This window comes from Perognathus longimembris, chromosome 17 (assembly GCF_023159225.1).
Source record: "Perognathus longimembris pacificus isolate PPM17 chromosome 17, ASM2315922v1, whole genome shotgun sequence".
Lineage (NCBI taxonomy): Eukaryota > Metazoa > Chordata > Mammalia > Rodentia > Heteromyidae > Perognathus > Perognathus longimembris.
In genome coordinates this window covers 42,348,170-42,365,291 of record NC_063177.1, presented here as the reverse complement: position 1 = coordinate 42,365,291, position 17,122 = coordinate 42,348,170, and the positions used below count along the sequence as shown (strand labels likewise).

Genomic DNA, 17,122 nt, shown 5'->3' with positions numbered 1-17,122 from the left:
GGCTAGTCTCCCCTAGAGTCACAGACTCCTACCCTATACCCTTCTTCAGACAGGGCTGACCTTACACAATGCGCATGGCTTTCCCGGACTGGGGCTCTTTCAGTTTGGAAGGGATTTGGTTCTTTCTCTTCTAAAGAAGCTTGGCCTGAAGCTGGGTACTGGTGGCTCACGCCTGTAATCTGAGCTACTCAGGAGGCTAAGATCTGAGGAACGCGGTTCAAAGCCAGCCCAGGTGAGTTAATGAGACTCTTATCTTAAATAACAGAAAACCAGAAATAGAACTGTGAGTCAAGATGGTAGACCACTTGCTTTGGGCAAAAGAGCCTAGGGACACAGCATAGGCTCTGAGTTCAAGCCCCACAACTGACCAAAATAAAAAAGAAGCTTGGCCTGGGATGTATGTATCATCACATTATCTTTATTGGAATGACTTTCACATTGTCCTCAATTAGTCATCTTCCCTAGGTAGGATTTTATCTCACCTTCACAACCACCCTGGGGTTGTGTGGGGTTGTGTGTGTGTGTGTGTGTGTGTGTGTGTGTGTGTGTGTTAGTACTAGGGCTTGAATTCAGGACCTGGGTTCTGTCTCTTAACTTTTTCTGCTCAAGGCTGGCTCTCTACTACTTTAGCCACTTTAAGCACTTTTTGGTGCTTAACTGGAGATGAGAGTCTCACGGACTTTCCTACCAAGGCTGACTTTGAACTGTGATCCTCTCAGATCACAGCCTCCTGAGTAGCTAGGAAATACAGGTGTAAGCCAGCAGGACCTGATGACATTGCCGTCTTTAATCCCCATTTTGCAAAGAATTATTCCAGACCCACTAAGTGGCACGTGTAAGATCTTTGTCATGGTTGTTGTTGGCACCATCTCACCGCCCAGCACAGGCTAGAAGCTCAGGGTTGGGCCTGGTGAGGGATTGTGGGTGGAGGGAGATGCTGTCCCAGCCCTCAGGAGGCAGCGGAGCCGTGGAGTCATTGATGGACTGATAGATAGAATATGATGATGCTCTCACAACTGTGCTCCCACACTCCTCAGAGTGCTCTGTGGTGCTCCCTCGGGACATGAAGACACAAAGCAGAATCCCAGTCCCTGAAGGGTCCCTGAAACCCTTCGCTCCCATTGGGAAGACAGGGCAAATAGCCATGAGAAGTAAGTAGAAGCCTAAGAATGGAGCAGTGGCAAGATGGGCTGGGATGTAGCTCAGTGGCAAAGAGCTTGCCTAGCAAATGCCATGTCCTGGGTTCCATCTCCAGTACCAAAAAAGAAAAAAAAATCTGTGAAGTGTTAGTCTTTCTTGTTCAGGGGGTCACTAGCAGATGACACTCAGAGCATCCATTCCCGCCGGGCCCTGTCCTTGCGCATCCACCCTGCTTGGCATCGCGATCATGAAGCCTGGATCCTGCCTGTGGGGAGCTCCAGTCAGGTCAGTGCAGCAGACTGGGAGACTCTGGGAAGGGCACAGCTGGGGCTGGGCGCCTAGAGAAGACTCAGCAAGGAACAACAACGCAAACACCACGACACAATTAATGATAGCGAATGGGCGCATTACTCACTGTGTAGACGCCAGACCCTGTCTGTCTCCCTTGAGCTACATCCTTTAATCCTCACCTCAGTCCTTATGATACCCAGTTTACAGAGAGGAAAAACCAAGGCTCAAAGAGGTGACATTCACCTAGCTACAGACAGAAGCTGAGCCCAGGACTGCTGTCCCCCAGACTCCATGAAAGGAGGTCAGAGGAGGAAGCAAGGTCAGGTGGGAGGGAGTCAGGTGGAGTCAGGCAGGTACAGGATCAAGGCCAGCCAGTCACCTCGGCTGTCCAAATGCTCCAAATGATCAGATTGTCTCAGAACAACAAGACTGACCAAGTGAAAGAGAGATAGTTTGAAGCTGAGAACGGCAAGATAGGGTCCAAGCATAACAAAAAGAAGGAAACGTGAAGCAGGATGTCCCTGGCTCATGTCTGCAATCCTAACTACCCAAGAGACTGAGATCTGAGGACCGCAGTTCAAAGCCAGCCCAGGGTAGGAAAGTCCATCAGACTCTTTATTTCTAAGGGAGCAGCAAAAAGCTGGAAGTAGAGCTGTGCCTCAAGTGATAGAGTGCCAGTCTTGAGTGATAAAGCTAAGCAACAGTGCCCAGGCCCTGAGTTCAAATCCAAGTACCGGCACACACACACACACACACACACACACACACACACACACACTTAATTTAATTAATTAAAAAGTAAGCAAGATCAAGCACAAGCTGACAGGAGCTGGCAGTGCTGCTGGCAAGCCAGAAGTCTCCTGTTGGGAGGAGAGTTAAGCAGGTAGGAGGAGAAGAGATGCAGCCAGATAGAGCAATTTCTCTCCCAGATTCTGTGTGGATAGACCCTGGCCAAAAATCACTGTCCCATCCATCTCCAGGCCTGGCTAGAACATGCATAGGCCCTGGGCTGCAAATCCTAAATGAAGGCTTCTGCACCACGCTCCCAAGACCTTTATGAAGATTTCAGGCCAGCATGACCCCCACCCCCCCCAAAAAAAATCAACATATTCTATTCTCTCCATCTCCTTGACCTGCGGCTCTTCTGAGTTGTAAACATCCCTATATACATGCTACACTTCAGGTTTTTTTTTAAGTTTAAAAATCATTCCATGTTTCTAGGATTTGTGTGTGTGTGTGTGTGTGTGTGTGTGTGTGTGTGTGTGTATGTATGTGTGTGACAGTAGTCCTGGGGCTTGGACTCAGGGCCTGAGCACTGGCTTCTTTTTACTCAAGGCTAGCACTCTGTCACTTGAACTACAGAGCCACTTCTGGCCATTTTCCGCATATGTGGTGCTGGGGAATTGAACCCAGGGCTTCATGTATACGAGGCAAGCACTCTTGCCACTAGGCCATTTTCCAAGCCCCATTCCATGTTTCTAGTGTGGCAAAAATACCCTGAAAAGGCTAAGTTCTCTGCTTGCTCCTGCAAATGGCCTCCTTTGACCACTTCTCAGGGATGCCAGCAGCCAACAGGCCCAGATGGGATGAGCCCCAGGCAGAAGCCTGCAGATCTCAGAAGTAGGTGGACAGACCTCTCACGACCCTGAGTACCGTCAGTGCAGGCCCCAAGTTCTAATCCTCAGGCTTGTTGGTCTATAGGGAAGGGCATAGCCATCAGAAAACTGTACAAGCCTTGTAAATCCAAGGGCTGAGAAGCAGAACCCCTCTTGCCCTGGTCTAGTTCTGGGGGCCACAGGACTTGACAAACAAGGCTAAGAAAACTGGAGAGAGATGGGAAGAGGGAGGCTAAATGGTTCAGGGCACACAGTGGGAAAGGGCTTTCCCAGAGAAGGAAGACTCAGAGAGAGATGAGTTTGATTCTCAAGAACAAACACTCATGATTCAATGGAGGCATCTAAGCTTGGATTAAGTCAGGAAAGACTTCTGTCTCTGAACTAAGAGGGAACTTCCCTTCTGTCACGTAGAGCTGTGTTATCATGGAGAGATGGGAAAGCTAGAGGGCCTGGCTGCCTTGGGCAATTGGATTGCTATCTCTGGGCTCAGCTTGTTATCTGTAAAATGGGGAGAACAAGAGCATCTGCCTCCTGGGGCTGTTGGGAGGTGAGTAATTTGTTTACATCAAGCACACACACACACACACACACATACACACACACATATACACTGTGTGGAGGGGGTGGAACGATAGTACATCATAAACCATGAATTGTTCCATGGATGTTAAATCCTATCCTCCTTCCTGAATTTTCTTCCTAGCCCTCTGAGCTTCCATTTCCACAGCAAAAATCTGGGCTGGAGGCATGACTCAAGTGGTAAAGTGCCAGGCAAGTGGCAATGCTGAGGACTCTATCCTTGCAAGGTTATGGACTCTCTCCCCCTGCCAGAGCTTTGGCTAAGGCAGAGGATCAGCTTGTTTGGGTTAGATCTTGCTGAAATCAAGTTGTTGAGTGAATTGGTCTTCAGAGTGCTGTCCAGAGACAGAAGCAGGAAAGAGGTGAAATGCTTTGGTAGATGGGTATAGGCCAGCCTGGCCCCTCCCTACTGCCCTTCTGCTCGACCCCAAGGCTCTGAGCACCGAGGGGGTACAGCATGACCTCAGCCCTGGGAGGACTTTGCTGATGGGAAGAGTTTAGGCTAGCAGCAAGTTCTGGAACCATCATGTTCTCTCCCTCCTCCTCCCCGGCCTCCAGCCTTGCAGGAGAACCGTTCTCATGATGGTTGCTGGATGCCCAGCTATAGGAGTGGGCTTATCTGACCCAAGGGGAGATGTGATCCAAGGCAAGAATAGGGAAGATTCTCAAAGGTGCAAACTTTAGGTTTAGAGTGAAATAGATCAAGCTGGGTGCTAGAGACTCACATCTGTAATCCTACCTAACCAAGAGGCTGAGACCTGGAGGATCCATGTTCAAAGCCAGCCCAGGCAGAAAAGTCTACAAAGACTCCACCTCCAATTCACCAGCAAAAAAGCTGGGCTGGAGGTGTGACTCAAGTGGTAGAGTGCCAGCTAAGCGACAACGTGAAGCTCTGCTATGCATAGGCCAGACACAGAGAAGCCAGCAGTATACAAAGCATGGTGTCTGCCTCCTGGGTGCTTATAAAGGCAGTCCGCATTGGCGTAAATACACAAACGGAGGAAGAAAAAGCAGGATCCGGTAAAGGAGAAGAACTTATGGGCAGGAAGATCATTCCATGATTTCTGCCATGAGTGTGATAGAGACCAGATTCTAAGGAGCAAAAAGGACTTAAGTAGGTGATGCTCAGAGCTGGAAATAATCTTAGAGGTCACTTACTCCATCTCCCTCCTGCCCATGAGACCCAGATGCTGTGATCTGACCAACGGCCACAAAATACGCACAACCAGCACTGTGGCCACACGACTAGCAATGCTTGATTGTGAGGACAATACTTAAAGCTCGGGGACAGCCAGGCACTGTGTGGCTTGCCTTTGACTGGTGGACATCCCCAAATAAGAGATCTTTCAGAGGTTCATAAACAGCCTCCAAAACCCAAAAGAACTAGACTTCAAGTTGAAAGTCAAGGGTAATAGTCTTGCTTCAAAACCATCCTTTGTTTCCAAAGGTGCTCCATGAGTAAGCAAATAAGAAGTTCTTTCATTGTTGGGTGCTGATGTCTGTAATTTTACGTGCTCAGAGGGTTGAGATCTGAGAACTGAGGTTCAAACCAGCCTGGGTAATAAAAAAAATCTCTAAGACTCTTATCTACCAGAAGTGGAGCTGTGGCTCAAATGGGAAAGACCCAGACTTGAATGCAAAAAGCCAAGTGAGAATGTAAAGCCCCAAGTTCCAGCCCCAGTACTGTCATTTAAAAAAAAAAATCACTTGGGGTGCTGATGGCTCATGTCTGTAATCCTAGCGACTCAGGATGTTAAGATCTGAAGATCGCAATTCAGAGCCACCCAGGCAGGAAAGTCTGTGAGACTCTTATCTCCAATTAACCAACAGAAAACTGCAAGTGCAGCTGTAGCTCAAAGTGGTAGAGCACTAGCCTTGAGCAAAAGAGCTCAGGGACAGCGTCCAGGCCCTGAGTTCAATCCCTACGACCATCTAAAACAAATACAAGTTGCAAATGGATCTGGGGATAGAGGAAAGAAACCTAAATGAATTGAGATTATGGAGACATGCCAGCTTATGGGCCAGCAACAGCAGACTGCTCAGGTAAGGGTCCCATAGCCTTGAGAGACACACCTGAGAGCCCTCCTCAGTGCAAGGTGGACACACACAGGGCCCAAACTAAGCTGGGCCTGTGCTGAGCAGAGAGCACACTGCTCTCTAGGCACCCCAGGAACCAAGTTCAGTTACATCCCACAACTACTGAGCCAGGTACAGGCCAAATCACAGGGGACCTCAATGCTAGGCAGGAAGTGAGGAGCCAGGAGAGGTTTCAGAACAGGAGAGCGACACCCCCTGAAGTCCTCGTTATGAAGATCAGTGTGTTGGAGCTGGACAGGAGGGGAGACGCTGGTTCACTTGCCCTGTCACGGGCCCCTATTTGCATTCCTGGCGAGCCCTGTGAGATTGGTTTTCCTCGCTGGCCCAGCTGGCTCTGGCAGATAAGTGGGACTCTGTAACCCAGGGGCAGGTTTTGCAGAAAGGCCCAGGAAGACCTGGGCGCCGGGTCCTGTTGCTCCCATCCCCCCCTCACCCACATGAGATGCAGTCATTCCTGTCTCTCTAGCCCAGTTTGAAGGACTGGCCAGGGCTGCTCTGGGTTTGCTGGGCCTTTAGCTGGGCAATTAGGATTTCCTGCTGACCACAGGCCCTTTATGGCTGCCCACCTTTTGTCCTCCTCACCTCTACCCTTATCTCCTATTGCCTGGTCCCTAAAGCAAGCTCAGCCTGCAGACTCTGCTTTCGGCCAAGGGAACCCCCAGACTACAAGTCCTGAGCTGGAACCTGGTGTACCCCATGGCCTCATAACCTCAATCCTGAGTGGAGCCTCTACTTACTCCCCTGGGTCCTCCCCATGGAGTCTCATGAGTCCTTCAGGGAGAAGCAGGGACACCCACCCCCTTGCCCCATTCCTTATCTCTCTGCTGGCAAACCAACTCCACATGCTCTGAGGATGCCACTGGGGCTCTGTTAGATCCCCAGCTGGGCAGAGATGGCTCTTGATCCCCTTTTCTAGGACCCACAATAATGGTTAAGGAAGATCCTTTCCATCCAGAACTGCTTCCGGCCTGGCAGACAGAGAAAGGAGGTGTGTCCCTATTTCCATTTTGCCAAGGAGAACACTGAGGCCCAAGGGCAGGCAGGGAGAGGCTCAAGCCACAGTCCCACAACTGCTTGCAATGTAAAGTTTAGCACTCTGCATCCTGAACCCAATGGCTGGTGACCTGAACACACAGTGCAGCCGGGGGGGGGGGGGGCGGGGAGCGGGGCCAAATCAGATCCCCATAACATCCGTTTCACAACTAGAGGCAAAGCGAAACCTCAGGTCCCCAACTTCCCTGCCCTGAATCCTCCTCCACCCCTCACTCTGCCCCCTTCCTGTCTCTGAGCATACCTCTGGGTCTCCATCCTTCCTGTAGACATTATGGGTGTGCCTGACATTTCTGGAATTCACTCCATACACATAATGAGGCCATTTTGAGAAGGTCTGCCTCAGGGGGAGCTAGGGAACTGTCTAGTGTCCCCATCCTGACCCCTGCCAACTCCTCCTGGCGGTGCTAACCAAGCTGCAAACAGATAAATAGATGCTCTTCCCAGCCCCTCTACCCCCCCCCCCCCCGCCCCACACCTTCTCAGACCTGGAGACTGGAAATGCAGCATTCGCTGCAGACAGCAGGAGGAAAGGAGCGGACGTGATCTCTTTAGTGGGGTGTACTAACAGAGGAAAGGCCCTTGAGGGACTCCCCAGAAGGTGGGGGGAAGGGGGCCACTTGACAACAGGCAGCTATGACCTAACTTCAGCCAGTTGAATTGTCAGGTTCCCTAAGAAGTTAGTTAAACGTGGTATAGGAGAGCTCCTCCCCTCTGGTACCAAGCTGGCCCTGCCCTTGGGGAAACTTTGCAGAGGCCCAAGATTCAGCCTGATACTCAGTCCCCAGGGTCCCCCAAGAACCAAGTAACAGAAAAGGTGTCATGCTGAAGGTCCTCAGAGGCAACAGTGGGGACCCAGCACCAATGGGAAATGCACAACTGCCACGTAGAGAAGATTCTAGAAATCCTCTTCCCAGACGGGTTAGCTCTACACCTGCTCAGAAGCAGAACGTAGCTCCAGCGTCCCACTCTCCAGTCCCCACTCCAACCTGCCCTGGGGAGGGCTAGGTGCCACTCTGCCTCCTTCCTCTCTTCTGTTCTCTGTGATTGGACTGTCACCGAAAGCAGGGGCTCTCGCAGGCTCCCGTGGCTCACACCTGTAATCCTAGCTACTCAGGAGGCTGGGATCTGAGGATCACAGTTCAAAGCCAGCCTGGACAGGGAAGTCTGTGAGACTCTCATCTCCAAATAACTAGAAAAAAAAAGCTAGAAGTGTAGCTGTAGCTCAAGCAGTAGAATGCCAGACTTAAATGAAAAAGCTAAGGTACAGCCCCTAGGCCCTGAGTTCAAGCCCCGGCACCAGTACAAAAAGAAAGAGGAAGAGAGGGAGGAAGATTCCCTCTCCAACAGCAAGAGAGGATCGTGCCTGGAGTTGGTACAGCACAGGGACAGGCCTGGAGGGAAGAGGTGGAAGTTCTCCCCTGCTGTCGTCCCACACATACCTCCACCCCCCAAAGAATGTAATTAAGCAGCAGGCCTCTGCCAGGAGCCAAGCTTTCTGCCTTCCGTCTATAAATCACCTCTGAGTCATCCCTCAGCTCCTGGAGGAGCAACTTTGTGCCACTCCCCCAGGGGCTGCCTCCCACCCCTCCTGGCCCAGCTGGGGAGGGGGTACGGGAGGAGGGATCCTAGATCTCAACTGGAAACAACAGTGGTTACAAGAGTCTGGCATACTGTGGAGTGGGGAGAGGATTGTGGGAGCCTCAGTACCATTTGTACTCTGTCTTGCCCTTCCTAGGCAAGGAAGAGCTGAGGTTAAGCTTTAACCTGGCCTCATTTACTGCCTCTACTTACAAATAAAGCGTTGGATACCAGCACCAAGCATTATGGAGAAAGATGGTTCTGCAGAGAGGGAGAAAACAGCTGGGTGGGTCCAATCCAGGAAGGTTTCTTGGAAGAGTCAAGTTTGGATAGTGGACATAAATGAGCCAATGGTCTGGAGACAGAGGTAAAAATACTAACATGCACAGTGTTTCCCACATGCCAGGTACCACATTCATTTTACAGAGGGGGAAACTGAGGCTTGGAGAAATTACCTTGTTCTAGATTATCCAGGGAGAACATGGAAAGGGCAGAGGAGAATGCCCAGATGTGTAGAATGGGGATGTTTAGGGCAAGATGGGGAGAGACAGCAGGTAGCTTTGTAGTAGTGGGGTTGCCAGTTTGGGGGTTCAGAATAGGTGGGGCTGCAGAGATAAAGGGGGCACTGTCTAAGGCAGGCATGGAGCATCTGTTGTGGAGACTCAGGCTTCACAGCCATCAGCAGAGTCCCCTTCTCAGCCCTGTGAGACAGAGGGAAGCTCTCAATGTGGCCGAGGTAACGCAGCCCAGAGGGAGGCAAGGAGGGCACACAGAGAAGGACGGAGACTCAAGTCTAGGTAACACAGCCAACCACAGGAAAATCTTAGAGCTCAGGCACAGGCGCCTCATCTCCTGCCTAGATCAAGAAGACCCCTCTTCCTGGTATAGAGAAGACCCTGGGCTTACATCTCCCACCCTCGCCTCATGTTGACGGCAGCTCCTCAATTCTGCACCTGCCCAAGTACTCATGAACATGTGCTGGGACTTCGTTCTGTAGTGGGTGGAGTGGGAGTAGCCTGCTAGGTGGAGTCGATCCCTTGGGGCTTCCACCTTGGACCTTCTTTGTGCCTCTGTCTCCCCTTCTTTTGGCAGTGATGAAGCAGGTGCCCAGACACAAGAAAGTGTAGAGTGCAAGACAGAGGACGTCTGCAGAGAGCGTAGACAAGAGAGTGACTGGGTTTGCACTGGGGCAGCTGAGACAAGCACCTGCTAAGAGATTTGGCTTCTAAGTCCAGCTCCGGACTCTTTTGACCTCCCCATCAAAGGTCTTCCCAAGGGCAAAATTAATTGCAGGGCAGACATTCTAGACCAAGGCCTTCAAGATCCCTAGGATGTAGGTGGGGTGACACTCAGAGATGAGGGCTCAGATTGCACCTGGCTCTCATCTCTGCATCCTGAAGATGTTGGCCAAATGCTCTGACATTCAGCGAGAACTTTCCCTGACAACTGTCCCTGCCCCCATGGTTCCCTCACCCCCACCCCCATGAGGGCAAGTTGGCCAGAGGACACAGCTCTTGGTATGGTTGTAATACTTTAACTGTTTTCTTGCTTTTTATTTTTAAAGCAAAATATAGTCCCACCAGGAGAATATCAACAGACCAGCCATCAATTTTGCTCCTTTGCCCCCTCACAAAGGCTCACCATAATGGGGGTGGGGTGGGTAGAGGGATTATGAACTTACGTCCAAGATCTGTCCCCCTACCCCTCCCCTCACCCTCCAGGGCAAGGTCTGCCCTAGAAGGGAGACCACCCTGCTAAATGAAGCCTGGCCGTCCGATCTGGTATCTGCCCATCTGTCTGTCTGTCTGTCTGTCTGTAGGATCAACAGCCTCCAGCCAGCTTAGCTTCTTTACCAGCCCCAGCCCCAGCCAGCTGTAATTCCTGCCTGCTACAAGTGTTAACACCTGGCCCCAGGCCTTCCTCCCCCGCAGTCTCCAGGTGCCTCCCTGGGCCCAGCCTACTGACCCTCATGGGGTTTGACTGAACATGTTCACAAGCCTCTGAGAGGCAGGTGGGGGTGGGCGTGGGTGGGGGAGGCAGCAGGACATCTGACACAAGGGGAAACTGAGGCAGGGCTAGGGCAAGGCGCTGGCGTGGGGGATGGGCCCTAGGGTGGAGGAATGAGAACTCGGGTGGAAGAGTGGGTCATCGGTGGCCATCAGCTACACAACACCCTGTGAGCTGCCAACTCCCCCCACCTCCCCACCCCCAACCACTAAGCTCAGGCTTCTTCCATCAGAGTGTCTGCTCTGGAGCATGGAAGCTCAGGGTTAGGTCCCACGGAGCAATAGAAGGTTCATCTTCTCTCAAGAAGGCGAAGAAAGAGGAATTTCTCTACTGGGAGCTAACTAGGACTGACAAGGAGAGGTGCAGAAATCAGGGCTGCTGTCACAGAAGCCCTTCCTGCCCCGGTGCTACCACTCCCTGGCTGGGAGGCCCTGGAGCTCACCGCTTCCTTCCAGGAGTGTCTGCCTGAGCCTTGTGGTGCCCTCCCTTCTCCCAAGGCTGGGGCCTGAGCAGGACAGGCTGCTGGGGGTGAGGGTGGCTTTCCCAGGGTAACATGGACAGAAATCCCTGTAAACCCCTCGTGGGTGGGCCCAGGAGGGCAGGCAGTAATGGGCTCAGATGCTACAAAGGACTGGAATCTGCCTGCCTGGGGGCAAAATAGGATCAAGAATCTGAGACCCATCCACTCTCTGGTCCCAGCCAGGGAGAAGGTGACTCACCCTTCACCCCAGCTCCAAGACCAAAGAAGAGCAATGTCAGAGAGGAGGGAGGGCCAGGGACCACAGTCCTCAAGCAGGCAGGGCAAGCCTGTGCCAAGGAAGGCCCTGCCCCCAGCCCAGCTGTGGATCTCAGGTCAGCAAAGCCCTACAATTACCTTGGGAGACCTTCGCTTCTCTCTGGACCTTCCCTCTAGGGCCTCGCACAGCCTCCAATTCCCCCAGATCAGGTGTCACTCCCAGCGTACAGGTCAGGTGTCTGCAAACACGTCCACGGACCCACAGCCACAAACCCAGTCGTGACACTTGTACTTGGGGACAAGATCACCAGCACTCTCAGACCCAGTCCTCAGCCTGCCTCACTCATGAGGCTCATTCTCAAACTCACCAGCACAATCAGGTCAGGGCCCCGAGCACTGAGAGCTTGCACAAAGATGCCTGTGGGGCTTTCCCCTTGCCTTACCCTGTGGTGAAAGCATGCACACGTGCATGGATGCACACACACCAATGCCACACTCACAGGCCCTGTCACACGCAGCATCACATGTGGTGTCTCACACACATACACATCCTAGAGCCAGCCACTTGCTGACACTTGTTCTGCTTCAGAAGCACGGCACACCCTGCCTCGGGCCACCGTGGGCTCTTCATGGAAAACCTCGCATGATTTCATATGCAAGTTGTCCACACTCATACACTAGTGTGGACACACACTTCTCAGGGTCAAAGACCCACAACATACACAGAGGCGACCACTGTCACTGACAAGTACATGAGTATACTTGGACCTGCCCATCTTCCATCTCTCCTTCTCTCCCTCTCTTACACACACACACACACACACACACACACACACACACACACACACCTTTCCTATGCTCAGACAAAGCAGCATCCTTGTCCCCTCAAACCCCAAATAAGCCCATGTGCCTCTCTACCCTTATATTAAGGCTGATATCTTGGCCTCTCTTTTCCCAATCTTCCTTCCTATTAGCTGGGCCCTATCTAGATGCTTCTAGCCACCATTACACACAGATCCCACTGACGCGGCCACCTGCCCACTGGCCCTGCCCCCAGGAAGGGCCCTTCCCCAGAGCACAGGGCAATGGAGCTGTTTGTTCTTTCCTCAGTCCCTGCCACCTCTGGGGTTCCAAGCTATTTCTTCCTATCCTGCACACCACCTCCCCCCCCCCCCCCGCCCCACCGCAGATTCCTGAAAAGTCAAAAAATGGCATGGCCTTGACCTGGGAAGAGAATCAGGAAGAGAATCAGGAATGACCATCGTGGCAGCCTTCCTCTGACTGGCAGAACCCTGCCCTGGAAGCCCTGGCTATAGACTCAGGAGGCCTCAGGCCAGCCCAAGGCCACAGGAAGGACAGAAGAAAGATTGCCCCTTGGGTGTCACTCGCAGGAGCAACTCCCTTGGCCATGCCTTGCTTCTGTCCCTTCCTTTCTCATAGAGGACCCCAAATACCCAAATGCAAAGGCTGCTACCCCAAGCCACTGGAGGAAGACTCAGGGTGTGGCCCTCAAATCTCACCAGCTCTGATTCCCCCAATCTAGGATCCCGGAGGCAGTCCGGGAGAGCAGGGGCCTGCGGGCAGTACTGCACCCTGGTGGCTCTTCTTTCTCACTTTCACCCCAGGGGCCACAGTCTCCTTCTTACTCACAGGTCCTAGATTCCTCCTTCTCACCTCCCACCCCCAGGCCTAGGCTCTCCGAGGTCCAGGAGGGAAAGATTCTTTAATTAAAGTTTTCCGGAATGCAGGAGGCTAGAGGAGGGGAGAGGCGGGGTGTCATTTAGGGAACTGGTTTCGGTGTGTCTTCTCCGCCGGCCCCTGGAACCTGCAGAGGGGAAGCTGAGAAAGGGCCGGGTGGAAAACAAGGGGATTCCCTGGAGCTGGGGCTCCCAAAGGGCTGTTTATTCCCCAATCAGCCCCTTTGCACATGCAAGGCGCTCCCCACACCAACACCGCGCCTGGTTTCCCAGCCTTATTTACGAAAATGTCTTTTGTATGCTCGGTTCTCGGGGACAGAATTGTCCTTTCTCCTCAGTCCTCCGTTTTCCAAAAGCAACGAATGTGACATGGAAAATTGGGGTTTTGGTCAAAGAACAACAAGCCTACCCCCTCCCAAACAGCTACATTTTCAAAGAGACCCCTCCGATTTGCCAGAATGGACAAGCAAGGAATGAATTCCACCGAATTCAATGGCACCTCCGATCCATAAATTCCATATTTACTTGAGAGGCTCAAAATTAATCTAGAGCAGAAGAGGGGAGAATCTAATGAAATCCCCCCACACTTTCCTGCCCCAAGGATCCCTAAAACCTTTGGGGTCTGAAATAGGAAGGCGGACTGCAGGGGGTGGGGTGGATATTGTGGGGGAAATCTCTTGAGCAAAGCGAAGAAGGTGGGATGGAAATGAAGGACAAGGGTGATTTTTTTTTTTTTTTGCCCATGAAGACCCCAAAATGGAGAAGAGGAGTGGCCCAGCTTCAGACACAGCGTTGGTTTTCCAGGGACCCAACTACCAGCAAACCCGTAGGTCTTCCCGAACCCCCAGATTGCAATGGGTAGAAGGTGAGGATCAAGAATAGGAGACCTTTGGAGACGGTGGGGGGAAAGTCGTTCCTTCTCTGCGGCGGGTAGCCGGGGAAAATGGTGATTTATCAGAGAAGCCAGGAGTTGGGATTCTGAAGGCGACACCAACAGAAAATCCAGGAGTGGTGGGGGGCTGAGAGACTGGAGGTAAGCAAGGAGAAAGGAGCCCCCCGCGCTGCCGCAGCCCACCCCCCAAGCCAGCGCGCCCCCCGTCCCCACCTCCCCAAGGCGCGGCGGAGAGATCGGGCCTCGGGCAGGGGAGAGGCCAGCCTTACCACCAAATTGGGTAGCCGGCGAGGACCCTGGTGCCACCGAGCAGGAGGCCGACGAGCAACCCGAGCAGGTGGGGCTCCATTAGAAGCAGCGCCGAGGAGGAAGTTTGCCCGCGATCATGAAGAGGGGGAGCGACGCCCCCAATAGTTGGAACAAAGTCCACTTGAGGTTGGAAATGACTTTCGGGCTTGTCAGAAGCGCACCTCCACCCGCGGCCGCCCCCCTCCCGAGCCCGGCGCGGAGCAGCCGGGTTTGAGGATGTCAGCGAGCAGCCAATCAGCGCCCGCGGCCTAAGGTAAGAGATGAGTCCGTAGTTCGGCCTGTCAATCACGCGCCCCTCCCGCCCGGCCCACAACTCGCGCTCGGGGAAGGGCATCGCCCAGCAAACTTGGGCAAAGCCCGTACCCCGGAATCCACCGCGGGGGGCCGGTGGGGGGGGGGAGAAGGGGGAGCCGGGGCGAGGAAGAGGAGGACCGGGCGTGCTGGACCGTCGGCTGGCCCCAGACGGCTGCGCCCCCTCCTCCCTCCCCAACCAGCCAAGGTTTAGGGAGCTGGGCTCCGACCTGGCGTTCACGTGGGCATTCCCGGGTGGCTTTCTACCAGGGGAGGCCGTGTGATCTTCTTGGGACCTGGGATCGGGGAGGGGTGGGGTAGGGGTATATCGAGACTAGAAAGCACAAGGGATGTTTCTAGAGCCCCCTCCCCCTCCGCTGTGGCGGTCGGGGCTTTGGGCAATGCCATCATCTCCCATGGAGCCGGGCCCGGGAGCTGGAGATCGCTCCTCGGAGGATGCCAGGGGCCCGCGGGAGAGAAGGCCGGGACTCGAAGGTCTAGCTGCGGGGCGGCGCCTGGGGACGCAGCCCGGTGTCATTGGAGTCTTTTGTCAAGGATCAGATTGGTATCGGGACCTCCTGCTGCCTGTGCATTTCCTGCAACTGACACCAGCGGCCAGTTGCATTTCCTGCTGGCCGACTCGGGTCACTTTCTCCTCCTCCAGGCGTTCAGGCCCTGCTAGCTCAGAAGCACTACCCGAAGCGATTCGGGGAGGTGGGATCATCTGGGGACAAGAAAAAAGTAGCAGGTCCAGGAGGGATGGAGGCCTCCAGCATCACCTGAGCGCCCACCTCTCTCCTGCCTTGAACAGCTGGGCTCTTCTGATGGGGAGCCAGAACCCGGGGGGTTCTTTATCCCGGGTGGATGCCACATCCATTCAATGCTCACCCTCTCCGCAGGAAAACGAAAACAAAAAACCTTCCAGGAACCAGAGGACTGAGGTGTCTCTCTCCCTCCCTCCTTACGTCTCAACCTTCAGTGGCATTGAGACCATGGCCGGATTTGGGCAACTCACGTCCTGTCCTCTGGTGTCTGCCCTAAACCCTTGTCCTGGGCCACCCCAAGCACCTGGGCATGGCCACGGTACAGAAAGAAGAGAAGGTACATAGTGGAAAGAGGCAAAGACCTGTTCTGGGAACTGCTGTGGACGGGCTGAGAAGGACCCACCGGAATTCTGCCCCCCAACCCCCCCCACCCCCCCCTGCCACCGCGGGCTCTTCACTTAGCAATCCTGGGGCTCCGAGGAGGAAGTCCCACACCAGGGGGCCAGACATTCCTGGCCTTTGATCCAGGCTGCTGGTGCCCACAGCTCAGATCGCTGCCCCTGCCGTTTCTCTCCCAACACGGGCTGCTGCTGGGGGGGGGGGGGGGAGGGAACTGGCCCCTTGGGGCACCAAGGGTCGGGGGAGCCGCCTGGGCTTGTCACTGCTGCGTTCCTAGCCCAATGCTAAACTGGAGGGGGTGGGGTGGGGGAGAGATGAAAGAGGGGGAGAGAGAGATAGAGTGGAGAGGGAGACAGTGAAAGGCAGAGAGAGGGCTGGAGACAGGAGTGGAGGGAACTGAGCTAAAGCTGCTAGGGGAGAGGAGACTGGGACCTAAAGGGGAAGGGGAGGGCCTGAGAGCAGCCAGGAGACGTGGTGGAGGCTGCGGTGTGGGCATCCTCTGAGATGCCCCCAGGGGCTGGGCTTGTTCTGAGACACCTCGGGAATGCAGAGGCCTGACTGGACCAACCCAGGCTGCAGGGCTAGAACGCTTCCACACCTGCTTTTTGAGTTCAAGCCCTGCCAGATCTACCTTGGAGGAGTGTGTGTGTGGGGGGGGGGGTATCTCCTGGCAGTCCCCAGGTGGGTTTCTGGGGGAACACAGCAGGAGTTGCCTGCTGGAAGTCAAATCCTGCACCAGTGTGTTGAGATCCAGACCTCCCCACACCTCCACACCAGGAAGATGTCTTTTCAGATCACCGAGACACCCTGTGGATTCAGTGGGGTGGGGGGGGCAACAACAGGACTAAGTGAGCTCTTGGGGTCTTTTAAGGCTGTAAGATTCGACAGGTGCCAGCCCTAGGAAGTATGTATGGAGGGGGGCGGTGTTGCAGTGGCTTTGGGTGGGATGTGGGTTGGCTGAGACATGTCTAGCAAGGGTTCCTGGCTGCTATAGGCAAAACTGATCATGTATGGGGTGTAGCTGGTTGCCTCCTCTAGGTAGCCTGGAGCCTGGGGAAGCCCCGGGCAGTGTTGGGGAGGAGGGGGGGCGCAGGAAACAAGCGGAGGGAAGGTGGAATCCCTACAAACCTGAGGAAGTCAAAGAGGAGGGGAGGGAACCTAGCAGAGGCCCCTTGGGGCAGAATGGGGCATGGGAGAATGGATTGGTGGGGATTTCCCCCCACTTGAAAGCTCCCCAGAGGAGGGGATTCCTGAGCCGGTTTTCTCTCCAGCCAGGTGTCCTTCCTTCAACACAAGTTTAATTTCCTTCCTTCTGCTCATCTTGTGCTGAGAACAGTCAGTCAGACACTACTTGGGCAGGGAGGGTACCCCTGCACCCCCAGTCACCAAAGGAAATAACCTCTGCTTAATAGGTATCCTGAGCCTCAGGGTAGGCTGTGCTTGGCGGCGAAAGGGTTAAACCCGCTCTGTAATCAGCTAGGATGAGGTGGGTGATGGAGACTCAGCCTAGGACTAAAGTCCTTCTTTTTCCTTCACTCTAATTGGGAGGATGGCCACTAGAACCAGGTGCAGAGAAGGCAGCCAGGGCGAGGGGCCAACGGCAAGCAAAAGGGAAACCTCAGACTTAGGTCAGACACCCATCTAATGCCTAGAAGTTCCTTTTGATGTGCACA

General features: G+C 53.9%; 1 protein-coding gene across 1 annotated transcript in view; it reads right to left on the bottom strand.

Moving 5' to 3' along the window:
- Wnt3 (Wnt family member 3) overlaps window positions 1-14,130 on the bottom strand; it is a 39,752-nt gene extending 25,622 nt beyond the window's left edge. Inside the window, exon 1 of the mRNA XM_048367285.1 lies at window positions 13,956-14,130. Coding sequence (XP_048223242.1) covers window positions 13,956-14,035 — 80 coding nt within the window. The 5' untranslated portion in view covers window positions 14,036-14,130. The remainder of the gene's footprint in view (window positions 1-13,955) is intronic.
- Between the last annotated feature and the right edge of the window lie 2,992 nt (window positions 14,131-17,122).